Genomic DNA, 13,570 nt, shown 5'->3' on the forward strand with positions numbered 1-13,570 from the left:
TATATATATATATATATATATATATATACATACATATACACGGTAATGCAAACAGGAAAAATAGAACTCCAAATATATGTGTATATTTTTATTAATATTTAGCAGAAGTAACAGAGTGACTCAAACAGATATATATATACATATATATAAACATAGCTCTACAATAAGTTACAGGTAAATGCAAACCATTATGACATTTAGCATATATAGTTTACTATATAATTCCATAGTGAATGTAGTGAATGTTATAATGCAGATTAATGTAGATAGTAAACTATTTGGAAGAGGTGTCTACAGCCAGATTGAATTCAGTTTTAGCTATTTTACTTACACCATTAATACTATTAAGAAATGCTCGAAAAAGTTAATAATCTAATTTCTCCCTTTCCAAAAACAATAGATCTGATCACAAGAAAAAAAAAAGTGAAGACACAGTAAAATCTAAATTCAGCAGAGGTCCAGGTATGGCTGTGTGGTTAAGAAGCTTGCCCTGCAACAATGTTATTTTGGGTTCAGTCCCACAGTGCGGTTCCTTGGGCAAGTGTTTTCTACAATAGCTCTGGGTTGAGCAATGCATTGTGTGCAGATTTCACAGACAAATAGTGTGGAAGCTCGTTCTGTGTATATATGTGCATGTATATAAATATATATACATACACACACATATATTGGTCAGTTGTCCATAAGTCAGGAAAAAGTACACTCTTAAAAGAAATTTTGACCTATTATATTTTATGTAGTCAAGTAGTACATCCTTACTTATGGCATATAACTGGTCAGAAAGTTACCATTGGTTTCATGTCTACTATTGCACTTTGCAATATAGACTTTCTGAACATTTACATGCCATAACCAAGAATATACTTCTCCACGCACACACACACATGTGCATGCATGCACTATGTGTATGTTTGTGTATAAAGATGCAAATATTTGTGTGTATGTAGGCTATAGTAGGTTTTGAACTCAGAACATAAAGAGTCAGAATGAATATTTTAATGCATTTAGTCTAACCCTTTAATATCATAATCCTCGTTTAACGTCCACTTTCCATGCTGGCATGGGTTGGATGGTTTGACTGAGGACTGGCAAGCTAGATGGCTGCACCATGCTCCAATTTGATCTGGCAGAGTTTCTACAGCTGGATGCCCTTCCTAACGCTAGTCATTTCGAGAGTGTAGTGGGTGTTTTTACATGCCACCAGCACAAGGGCCAGTAGGGCGGTACTGGCAATGGCCACACTCAAATGGTGTTTTTATGTGCCACCTGCACAGGAGCCAGTCCAGCGGCACTGGCAACGATCTCGCTCGAATGTTGTGTTTCACGTGCCAGTAAGGCGATACTGGTAATAATCACGCTCGAATGGTGCATTTTACATGCTACTGGCACGGGAGCCAGTCAGCGGCCCTGGCAATGATCACGCTTGGATGGTGCTCTTAGCGTTTCACTAGTATAAATGCCAGTCATGCGGTGCTGTCATCGAATTTGATTTTGATTTCACTTGCCTCAACAGGTCTTCGCAAGCAGAGTTTAGTGTCCAATGAAGGAAAGGTACACATTGCATTGGTACTTTCTTTTTAATGCCTCTGAAACAATGAAGGATCAAGTTAACCTCAGTAGGATTAAAACCACAGAGAGCTGGAACAAATACTACAAGACATTTTATCCAATACCCTAGCAACTCTGCCAATCAATGCTAGCTCATAATTAAAAGTCAAGTAATTAACAGTGTTTATCACATTGGTGTATGTGATAAATAAATGCTTCTCCTTGCCCAAGATATGTGGTGCATTGTTGTACTTGAAAATACCCACCCACCACAACAGAACTTAGATCTTAAAACCAAGGTGCCATGTAAGAAGCATTGGTATGGGTGCTGGTGCCACATATAAAACACTGGTGCAGCTCACTGTTATATAATTACTATATAACCAATGAATATTCTTTTATTGAATGTCATGACTGGGTTTAACTCAAACATTGGTGTAGTTTGAACAGACCTATTTAAACTTTGACAACAATTCTGACTGTCTTGGTTTCATTTTGTTTCAATATTCTAAAAATGGAGAGTAGAAAGCACAGTAGAACAGAGGTAATTGAACCAGTTTTAATTATCAATTATGGCTATTCTATTTCACGTATATCACTAGTATGCATGAATGTCACAGAATCTAATTTGGATATGTTTTAAATACGAATGAACTATCTAAGATGACTGAAGGAATAAGGAAGATTACTGCAAATGTTAACCTATACCAAAATGATTAATGAAAGAATGATGACTCTGCAGTGGAGGTGTACATTACAAGGAGCATGCACAATTTATTATCAACAAGGCTGGCTCTAGGTATTATGGGGTCCAATTAGAGAAATGTCAATGGGAGCTTCTACTCTACAAAAGATGAAGATTAATGTCTTATGCTTTGTGTAGTGCATCAGTTCCAGCATTAGCCACAATGATATGCAAAAATTTCATCATAGTGTCCTCCTCTCGAGTGTGTGCATGGGGCCCAATTTGAACAAATCTATCTTACTGGTTAAAATCAGCCCTGATTATCAATTAATCCTTTACTTTCCTGGTTGCAGTTAAAATAGCATAGAAAGATTCCCCAATACATACTGGGATGTATTTGACTAGTCCACTGTGTGGTAAGAGGCTTGCTTCCCAACCACATGGTTCTGGGTTCTGTCACTGCATGGCACCTTAGGCAAGTGTCTTCTACTATAACCTTTGGCTGACCAAAGCCTTATGAGTGGTTTTGGTAGACAGAAACTGAAAGAAGCTAGTTGTGTGTGTGTGTGTGTGTGTGTGTGTGTGTGTGTGTTTATCCCCCTATCACCACTTAACAACCAGTGGTTGGTGTGTTTACATTCCTGTAATCAAGTGGTTCAGCAAAAGAGAGTGACAGAATAAGTACTAGGCTTAAAAAAATAAGTCTTAGGGTCAATTCATTTGATTAAAACTCTTCAGGGCAGTACTCCAGCATGGCCATAATCAACTGACTGAAACAAATTAAAGAATATAAAATAACAATTAAACAAACAATGGTACCATCAATCATTGTCAATGTAAAAGAATAAAAATGCTTCAAATGTCATTTCAGTAACACTTACCTGCTCCTTTTGATAAAGCTGATTATGAAAGCTTTTCATCATATTTTCATAATAATTGGTGTAACTGCAAAACAAAAGATTATTTCATTGACATCTGATTGTATCTGTGACTCTCATTAGCAAGTAATGAATGAAAGATGATGTTGAAAATGATAATGATGGTAATGGTTGTAGTGGGAGAGATGATGGTGAAGAGGATGATGACAACTATGGCAATGACACTACTACTGATAACTACAATGATGGTCTTATATCCTTCTTGGATATATGAATTTCACAAAGCAGGGATAGACAGAACTATCTTCAAATGACGTACTTCGAAATACTCCACTAAACACGATACTCCAATAAATACAAACTCTCAACAATCTCAACGACTTTCTACGACTTCTATGTACTCTCAACAATTCCTATGACCTCTCTCTCATATCAACCAATATGCTACTTTTTATAAGAGTTCGGCTAGTCCATTCTTCTAATCCTACAGGGGTGTCAATGATTCTCGCCACAACAGCTGGTTATTTATTTATGATATATTTTCACCCTCTAAATTGACTTCTTATAAGTAGAGATAAAAGGAAATTTAATGCTCTACTCAGGCCACAAAATGTGTCTCCCTTTTTCCAGGAGGAAAGCTATTTATCTATTTAAGATACTGCAACTTTTCATTATTATCAATAGTTTTTTTTAAGGTGGTGAGCTAGCAGAATCGTAAGGACAAATTGCTTAGTGGTATTTCACCCATTGTTACATTTTGAGTTCAAATTCTACCGAGGTCGACTTTGCTTTTCATCCTTTCAGGGTTGATAAATTAAGTACCAGTGAAACAGTGGGGTTGATGTAATCGACTTATCCCCTCCCACCAAAATGACTGCCCTTGTGACAAAATTTGAAACCATTATTATCAATAGTTTTAAGGCAGTGAGCTGGTAGAATCGTTAGCATGCTGGGCAAAATGCTTAGTGGTATTTTGTTTGTCGCTACGTTCTGAGTTCAAATTCCACCGAGGTCAACTTTGCCTTTCATCCTTTTGAGTTCAGATAAATTAAGTACCAGTGAAACACTAGGATCAATGTAACTGACTAGTCCACTCTTGCCAAACTTCAGGCCGTGTGCTTATGGGAGAAAGGATTATTATCAATAGTCTTAGATAATCAGTCAGAAACAGTAATCAAATTTGCTTTAGTCTGCAGTTTTTTTATTTTTCACTAGTTTTAGATCTGAAAATATTAAATAATTCAAATATATTAAAATATCAAAGAAAAAATGTCAAAAAATTATAATCTGATTAATAATGACTCATTTTAGACATTTAACCAATTTTCATAATTTTGCCAGGGTGGCAAGCTAGAGGTAGTAGATAGCTTCCATTATCTAGGTGACCAAGTTAGTAGTGGATGCTCCGAGAGCATAGCTGCTAGAATAAGAATAGCCTGGGCAAAGTTTAGAGAGTTCCTATCCCTGCTGGCAACAAAAGACCTCTCTCTCAGAGTGAAAGGCAAATTGTTTGATGCCTGTGTGTGAACAGTCATGCTACATGGCAATGAAACAGGCTATGACAGCCAAGGACATGCATAGGCTTGAAAGAAATGAAGCCAGTATACTTTACTGGATATGCAATGTCAGTGTGCATGTTCGACAGAGTGTAAGCATTTTGAGAGGAAAGTTAGGCATAAGAGACATCAGATGTGGTGTGCAGGAGAGACAAGTACACTGGTATGGTCATGTGATGTGTATGGACGAGGACAGCTGTGTAAAGAAGTGCCGATCTCTAATTTTGGAGGAACCTGTGGCAGATGTAACCCTGGAAGACATGGGATGAGGTAGTGAAAACAATCTTCGAACTTTGAGCCTCACAGAGGCAGTAACTAGTGACCAAGACCTTTGGCGATGTGCTGTGCTTCAGAGGACCTGTCAAACCAAGTGAAATCATAGTTGTGTTAACTGGCATCTGTGCTGGTGGCACATAAAGAACACTTTTCAAGCATTCTGCCTCACGGAGGCAAAGTAGATGAGTTCCTTTTGCCTCATGGAGGCAAAATGGCTGAGTTCCTCTTGAGTGTTCCTCATGGAGGTAAAGTAGTTGAGTTCCTTTCAAGTGTGGGCCTCACGGAGGCAATGACTCAGACCTTTGGCATTATGTTGTGGTTGAGAAGATCCATCAAGCTGAGCAAAATCACAGTCATGGCAGATACTGGTGTCATGCAAACAGCACCCATACCAGTGGCACGTAAAAGCACTCCGGTGTCATGCATATAGCACCCATGCCGGTGGCACATAAAATTTCCCATTACACTCTCAGGGTGGTTGGCATTAGGAAGGGCATCCAGCCGTAGAAAACTATGCCAAATCAGACTGGAGTCTGTGCAGCCTTTCAGCATGCCAGCCCTCTTAAACTGTCCAACCCATGCCAGCATGGACAAAGACGTTAAATGATGATAATGATGATGACTTTTCTGAAGTAACAACACAGAGTAAGGAATAAAAGGAATAAGGAATGGAGACCCCCTTCAGTCATAAATGTCTATGGGATTGTGCCTAGAAAGTTACTCTCTGGGGCACAAGTCCAGGCAAGATTGTTTATGGAAGACCAGCAGTCGCCCATGCAAATTAGTGATATCACAACTCATTTCTACAGCTGAGTGAAATGGAGCAATGTGAAATAAAGTGTCTTGCTCAAGAACACAACACACATCCCAGTCTGGGAATCAAACTCACTACCTCATGATTGTGAGCCCAATGCTCTAACCACTGAGCCATGCACCTTCACAACAATACACAGTGGCAAAAGTGATGATGTATGATAATGTATGATGATGGTTGGTGGTAAAAAGGATGGAAATACTGATTGGAAGACGATGAAAAGAAAGATAATGACTAAGATGACAACAACAGTGAATAAAATAAGGATGATTGTGATGATAACGATGATACTGTGAGTAATGATAATGGTGGTGGTTATAATGGAAGTAGTACCTTTCATATGCTAATTTCTCTCTTGCAACTACACTTTGTGCAAGATTCTGTAAAGCTGCATTGAGGTGAGAGTGGGAAAATGTCATAGTTGTAGGTGTAACAGATACTGGTTCGGACAGCAACAGGGCCCTAAAATTACTCATTATATTGGGACAATGCAACTGGACAATGCCTTTTGTTTTCTGAAATGAAAGGAAGACCAGATAAGGTAGTTAATATTTCAGAAATAATTTTAAGGTAAATGAAATAAGTTACTGATTTTGATCTGTAGCATTCTTTTAGTGGAAAGTTAACCTTTCTTGTCTTTTTAAGTGTATAACACCTAGTCATCCAAACTTCTAGAATTAGCAGGCAAATACACACTAATTACAGCATTGCATTTCTAAGGCAAACAGTCCTCTAATTCTCTTCTGACCACCCACCCACCATCGTTATCTATGAGTGGTAGTAGAAGAGAGGAAGTTACACTTAGAGTAGATTCTACTCTAGCCAGTTATTGAATTAACTAGAATATTCATTAAAAAATATCCATCCATCCATTTTCACCACCCACAATTCTTGGGAGGGTTGTTCAGATAAACAACCAACATCACAATGTCCTGCTGGATTTCCAAGTACCATCAAGTGAGATTATGGTTAATTATATGACCATTGCAGTCTTGGCCCACCCTTACATCACCTGTAAGTTAGCTTGGCTAAGAGAATCAATCTTTCTATCTTTTCCTGCAGCATTCTATCTATTGTGTTTGTAGAACTGAAGCTGTGATCATTCAATGTGGAGAAATAGCAACTTGACCTGGACTGACTCCCTGATCTCTCAGCAATGAACCCTGTCAAGTAACATTATTCCAGACATCCTTGAGAAGAACCCCAATTCAGCTGCTTGTGCTCACAATCATACTCTTTTGGTTATTACCCAATACTCTCGACCAGGCACGGAAATCAATTATTGCAGAGAATTAGTATTATTATGGCCAGGTTCCAACTTGGGCTGCAGCAACAAAGTCCACCCACCACACTTCTGAGTCCAACATCACTGCCTCATGGTCATGGATACATTCCAGGCCAGTGTCTGCAATCAAGTTGTCAATGTAAGTGTGATGATATCTTATTTTTCTTACAACACCACAAAGTGGATTCCACAAGACTAATTTGGATGCTTCCAGTTCAGGGTGGCACACACAGTGACCAGATAGTTGCAGCCATCTTTGCCTGATCTTCTTGCTAATTTTTGGTGTGTCTCCATAAAGGCATTCATTTGTCATATGTTGCTGCCATTTCACATTTAGGATCATTCATAGCATACTTGTGTAGCATCCATTTAACCTGTTTGATAATTTCTGTGTCAATGTCCATGTTTCACTGCCATATAATAGCACTGATTTGACAGTTGCAATGAACAGCTTGATTTTGATTTGCCTGGGCAATTTGGAGTTCCAGACCTTCTTTATTTTGTGACAGGCTGTCCATGCTTGTGCCTCCCTGAGTTTGATGTCTACTTCCGAACTGCTCACCCAAATACCTAAGTTTTAGGTTCCAAATTGAACATTGCTGAAGACTTCAAGCAAAGAATGAAAACTTGATAGAAACAGCATCTTCATTGTTTACATCTTTCCTCAGTTCTGGCATAGGCTGGATGGGACTTTTTGAGGTAATGTTTTTCATCCAGATGTTCTTCTAGTGCCATCTCTTTTAGTCACTTCTTATAATGCACATGGATATTTTCTTTTACCTTTTAATTGTTTCAAGTCATTGGGCAACAACTATACTGGGGGAATTGCCTTGAAGGGGGTTTTAGTAGAACAGATTGACCCCAGTACTTACTTTTTAAGTCTGTACTTACTTATTCTATCAGTTTCTTTTGAGAACTGCTCAAAGTCACAGAGATGTAAGCAAACCAACACCAATTATCAAGCACAAGGAGCAGCAAACACAAACAAAAAAAAGCATGCATGCGCGTGCACACACACACACACACAGAGGACTGGCTTCTACACAGTTTCTGTCTACCAAATTTACCCACAAAGCATTGGTTGGCCTAGGGAAATAGTAGGAGACACTTGTCCAAGGTGCTGGAAAGTAGGATTGAATCCAAAACCATATGGTTGCAAAGTGAGCCTCTTAACCACACAGCCATTTCTGCATATCTATTCCAGAAAAAAATATATATACCCAGGCTTTATAAATATATTAGTAACACATTTTGAAGAAAGATACTTTAACCCTTTCATTACCAACCCGGCTGAAACCAGCTCTGGTTCTGAGTACAAATGTTCTGTTTTCAAAAGTTTTGAATTAAAATCTTCCACCAAACCTTAGTCACAATTTATGTTCCTAACACTAGCTGAATGATAACTAAGTTATTTTACTAAATTCTTTGTTATATTTAAAGTAATTGAAAGAAACACAGAGCATCACAAAATAAATACAGTAACGAAAGGGTTAAGCGGTGAGAGAAGTGTGAAATCAGAGGTCTAAAAACATGTTGCTTGTAAAGATAAAAACAAAATACTATCTACTTACACGTCTTCTCCATAAATCAGTAGGTAGTACAATTTCTTCACGGGCTCGCTCAGCAATGGCTAAGGAAAGATCCTTATTTATTTCTTTGATGGTTTTTTTTATCATGTGACACTCAAAGCTTTCTAACAGTTTCACAAGCTAAAAGAACAATTAACAAAATAATTAACATAAAAAAATCCCCAACATTTATAAAATTTATAAAACATTTATAATCCCCAACATTTATAAAACACTGAGTACAATGTTTGGAGTTTATACCTACTCTTTTTCTGCATATCAAGCAGGGCCGTTTCCCTGAAGATACAGAAGTCCTCCCATGTTTCCTATTTACTAAAACCTTCACCTTCATTAAATTTACTTCGAGGCCTCTCAATTCTAGGTTTAGTTTCCATGCTTTGAATTTCTTCTCTAATTTTTGTATACATTCAGCTAAGAGAACTAAATCATCAGCATATAGGAGTTCTCATGGACAACAGTCTGAAACTCATCTGTGATGGCTTTCAGAATGAATAGGAGAAGACTGAGGACTGAATCTTGGTGGACTCCTACCTTCAGGCTAGATTCATCATTGAAAGCATTGTTGATTCTCACTATATTTATTGCATCTTCATACATAGCTTGTACAGTCCTCATAAGCCATTCATCTACACCTAGTTTTTTAGTGATCACCAAATTACTGATTGTGGTACTCTGTCAAACATCTCCAAATCAACATAGCCAGGAACAGTGGTTTGTTCTTAGCCAAGTAATTCTCCTTCAGCTGCCTCACTAGGAGGATTGCATCCATGGTACCTCTTCTAAGTCCAAAGCCAAACTGCATCTCATCTAGATCTACTCTGTCAGAGATCATCTGTGCTACGACTCTTTCCTCGATCTTCAGAACTTGAACCAGTAGCCTTATAATTTCCTCTCTCTAAGGCATTTCCTTTACTTTTGTAATAGTTTATGATGATACTGCTATACCATTCATTGGGTAAGACCCTTCCCTGTATAGTTTAACTATCTAAGGGGATAATCACATATTCTACCTCACCAGGTATTTTGAGCTATGAGAAGGAAAACAAATTATAATTTCTAGTAATTTTAGCATTTTAGCTCTTATCATTCTCTGTTTTATTCATTCTGCTGCAAGGGAAACAGAAGAGGAAATAGCTCTTGCTCAGAAGTCAGTGAAAGACAAGTGATTAAATACATGCACAATGCTATGAGGATGACACTTTTTACACTTGGTCATTGATTTTTATTATTTCTTCAACAAAGTAAAGACCAGGTTCATCATTATTACAGGTCTACTCTCATTACCATTTCCATCATCATTTTATTTACTTCAAACAAGTTTGATTATCATCACCATCAGCTGGTCAGGTGATTTGCTTGGACTAATAAGTAATACTGATCTTTCAATAGCTTGATATCTCATCTGCACAACTACAGATGATAGTAAAAGTTTGCTAATTGAACTGGTTGATTCTGGCCATTGACAGTTTGTTGACTGTTCATCCACTCAGTATCTAGTGATATTCACCATTTAGTGAAGTTCATCTGTCAACATAGTTCAAATCCACCATGTTGCATTCCATGATTTCAGAGTAACCCTGGCTTAGTTAATTGCTATATACTTTCAAAAATCTGTGTTACAAAAATAATCCTTTACTTGAAAAGTAGGGAAGGTGAGCAACAGAAAGAGCATCCAGTTGTAAAACACTGCCTCAAATAAATGGATTCCAACAGGGCCCAGTGATAGATTTAATTTAAAAGAGTATTTATCACAAACGTCATCATCAGTGATCATGGAGGCATTTAACATCCATGTTCCATGCAGACATGGAAACAGGCTTTCAATAAAGCAGAAACATACAAGGTAATTAGAAGCAAAATAAGACTAATAATACTCACTTGGTTGCCTTTTACATCAAAGTCAGAAATTGATGGTGGAGTGACTAAAGGGTCTAGAACATTTGCAAATCCTACAACTGATGTTGTCTGATACTTCTGATCTAAATTCTGAAGAACTGGGAAGAGGATTTTTTTCCGATATATTTTACTGAAAAATCCAATAATGAAATTTATTCATTTATTCATTCATTTATCTAATTTTGTCACAGTTTGGCTGACAGAATACTGTTGGCTATAGTTCTAGTTAAGAATGCAAATGTCTAATTCTATCTCATTATTATTATTATTATTATTATTATTATTATTATTATTATTATTATTATCATTATTATTATTATTGTTATTCTTTCACACCAGCAGCCAGAGTGTTTGCTGTTTCATGGTGCGCCCACCCATCCCACCGCCACCAGCTATACTAGAACTCTTTATCCTCTAAACTCTATTGGATGTCTTTCCCCTGAACACCCCCAACAGCTTAAATGCTCCCCCATCCCTACTTAGTGTTTATCTCCTATGGAATGAAGTGATTATGTAGCGCATAAAATGATGATGTAGTGTATGCAGGTTGAAGGCTACTGTATGTTAATGAATTCTGCCAAATGTGAGATTTCTTTTCAGATACATGATGCTGCTGTACCTCATCTCAGGGTCTCATGGGCCCACACCTTCCACACCCTCAGAGTTGGCACACTTAATGTTAGCACATTGAAAGGTAGGTCTGGTAAGATTGTTGAGATGCTTGAATGGAGACGTGTAGATTTGTGTTGCATCCAAGAAGTAAGGTGGAGAGGAAGTTCTGTTAGGTTCTTCACAGGCAAAGAACATAGGTGTAAGATTTTCTGGGTAGGGAACACTGATGGAGTTGGGGGCGTAGGTATACTCCTTGCACAGAAATGGGTTGATAAGGTAATCAAGGTAGTCAGAGTTTGTGATAGAATACTTAAGCTTAGATTAGTGCTGCAACGTGGATTAGTAACCATTATCTTGGCTTATACTCCTCAGCCAGGGCTACCTGATGAGCAGAAAGACCGATTTTACGACACCCTCTTACAGACTACTTCATCAATGAATGACAGGGACCTTCACTTTGTGGCTAGCAACTTCAATGGGCATGTTGGATAACATGCAGGAAGCTTCTATGGTGTACACAGTGGCTATGGATTTGGTTCCTGCAATGAGGAGAGAACCAGGCTGCTGGAGTTCTGTGATGCAAATGATCTTATGGTCTGTAATACTAACTTCAAGAAACCTGCCAGTCACCTGCTCACCTACCAGTCTGGTGAACACACTAGTCAGATTGACTACATTCTTGCCAGGAAACAGAAAAAATGGCTACTTATAAATGCCAAAACCTTCCCAGGTGAAGAATGTATGCCACAACATAGATTAGTAGTTAGTGACTTCAGAATCAGGGCTAAATGGATGCCCAGAAGACGACCAGCATGGAAAAGGAAGGATTTGGAAGCTTATGGATTCTGTGAATGGTCAGAGATTTAGAGACATATTACTTGATGCTTTTGAAGAAAAAGAGTAGGATACAGCATCACATAATGTGGTAGACAATTGGAGGTTCCTATGAGACAACCTTTTGAGAGCTACTGATCAGATCTGTGGATGGTGCAAAGTCCCATCTCGACTTAAGGTAACCTGGTGGTGGAACAATGTAGTTGACAGGGCCATTAGGGAAAAGAAACAGACATGGAAGGACTGGAAGGACGGTGGTAGCAGGGAACTGTATCAGATTACCAGAAGGGAAGCTAGGAGATAGGTTTATTTAGCCAGAAGGGAAGCAGATAAGAAAAAATTTGCCAATATTCTGTGTCGTGAGGACCAAAGACTTGAAGTATTTTGTGTTGCAAGACAGTGTGTGAGAGAGAATTGTGATGTCATAGGAGAGAAATGTGTCTGCATGGATGATGACTCACTTGCTTTTAATGAGGCTGCAAAGAGAGAGGTTTGGAAACGCCACTATGAAAGGTTGCTAAATGAAGAGAATAAATGGGAGAAAGAGAGTCTGCCAAATGTCGACCCAACAGAGGGATCAGCTATCCAAATTGATAACCCAATAATTAGGGAGAGAGTTAGTTTAGATGAGATGCAGTTTGGGTTTGTGCCGGGGAAAAGCACCACTGATGCTATATTTCTGGTAAGACAGCTGCAGGAGAAATACCTAACCAAAAATAAGCCTCTGTATTTGTCTTTCATTGGCATGGAGAAAGCCTTTGACAGGGTCCCCCTTTGACAAGGTTTCCTGATCCATTATCTGGTGGGCAATGTGGAAGCTCGGCACAGATGAGTGGTTGGTGAAAGCTGTACAAGCCATGTACAAGGACACTGTCAGTAAGGTGAGAGTTGGCAACAAGTATAGTGAAGAATTCCAGGTAAAAGTAGAGGTTCAATAAATGATGAGCCCTCAGCCCCCTCTTATTCATCATAGTCCTCCAGGCAATAACAGAGGAATTCAAGACAGGCTACCCCTGGGAGCTCCTCTATGCTGATGACCTTGCTCTAATAGCTGAGTCACTACCAAAACTAGAGAAGAAGTTTCAGGTGTGGAAGCGAGGTCTAGAATCGAAGGGCCTTAGAGTTAATCTAGTAAAAACCACAGTCTTAGTAAGTAGGAAGGCAGACAAATCACAAATTGCTTAAGGTAGATGGCTTTGCTCGATCTATAGAAAAGGTGTCGATAAAAACTCCAGAAGATGTACCCAGTGTAAGCTGTGGACACATAAAAGGTGCAGCAATATCAAAGGAAGGCTAACTGGGAAGATAGTTTTTGTGTGTAGCAGATGCACAGGGGCAATAAACACAGAAGATGTACAGAAAACAGTTTCCATCACATGCCATGGGGAAAAACTAGAAGTAGTTGATAGCTTCCATTACCTAGGTGACCAAGTCTTTAGTGGTGGGGTGGATGCTCTGAGAATGTAGCTGCTAGAATAAGAATAGCCTGGGAAAGTGTCTTCTACTATAGCCTCGGGCCGACCAAAGCCTTGTGAGTGGATTTGGTAGATGGAAACTGAAAGAAGCCTGTCGTATATATGTATATATATATATATAT

At 38.5% G+C, this 13,570-nt stretch overlaps 1 protein-coding gene across 3 annotated transcripts in view; it reads right to left on the reverse strand.

Annotated features, from left to right (window-relative positions):
• LOC106870339 (uncharacterized) overlaps positions 1-13,570 on the reverse strand; it is a 164,102-nt gene that overhangs the window by 4,894 nt on the left and 145,638 nt on the right. For 2 of the 3 annotated variants that reach the window (XM_052966373.1, XM_052966374.1), the window contains exons 39-43: positions 10,510-10,657; positions 8,614-8,751; positions 6,091-6,272; positions 3,115-3,178; positions 117-3,003 (exon numbers count right to left, since the gene is read on the reverse strand). In XM_052966373.1, the coding sequence (XP_052822333.1) occupies positions 2,968-3,003; positions 3,115-3,178; positions 6,091-6,272; positions 8,614-8,751; positions 10,510-10,657 (568 nt within the window). In that variant the 3' untranslated portion in view covers positions 117-2,967. Of the gene's footprint in view, positions 1-116; positions 3,004-3,114; positions 3,179-6,090; positions 6,273-8,613; positions 8,752-10,509; positions 10,658-13,570 lie in introns of those variants that run through there. The other variant, XM_052966375.1, reaches the window with a different exon arrangement.

The sequence above is a fragment of the Octopus bimaculoides genome, chromosome 3 (genome assembly GCF_001194135.2).
Source record: "Octopus bimaculoides isolate UCB-OBI-ISO-001 chromosome 3, ASM119413v2, whole genome shotgun sequence".
Classification (NCBI taxonomy): Eukaryota; Metazoa; Mollusca; class Cephalopoda; order Octopoda; family Octopodidae; genus Octopus; species Octopus bimaculoides.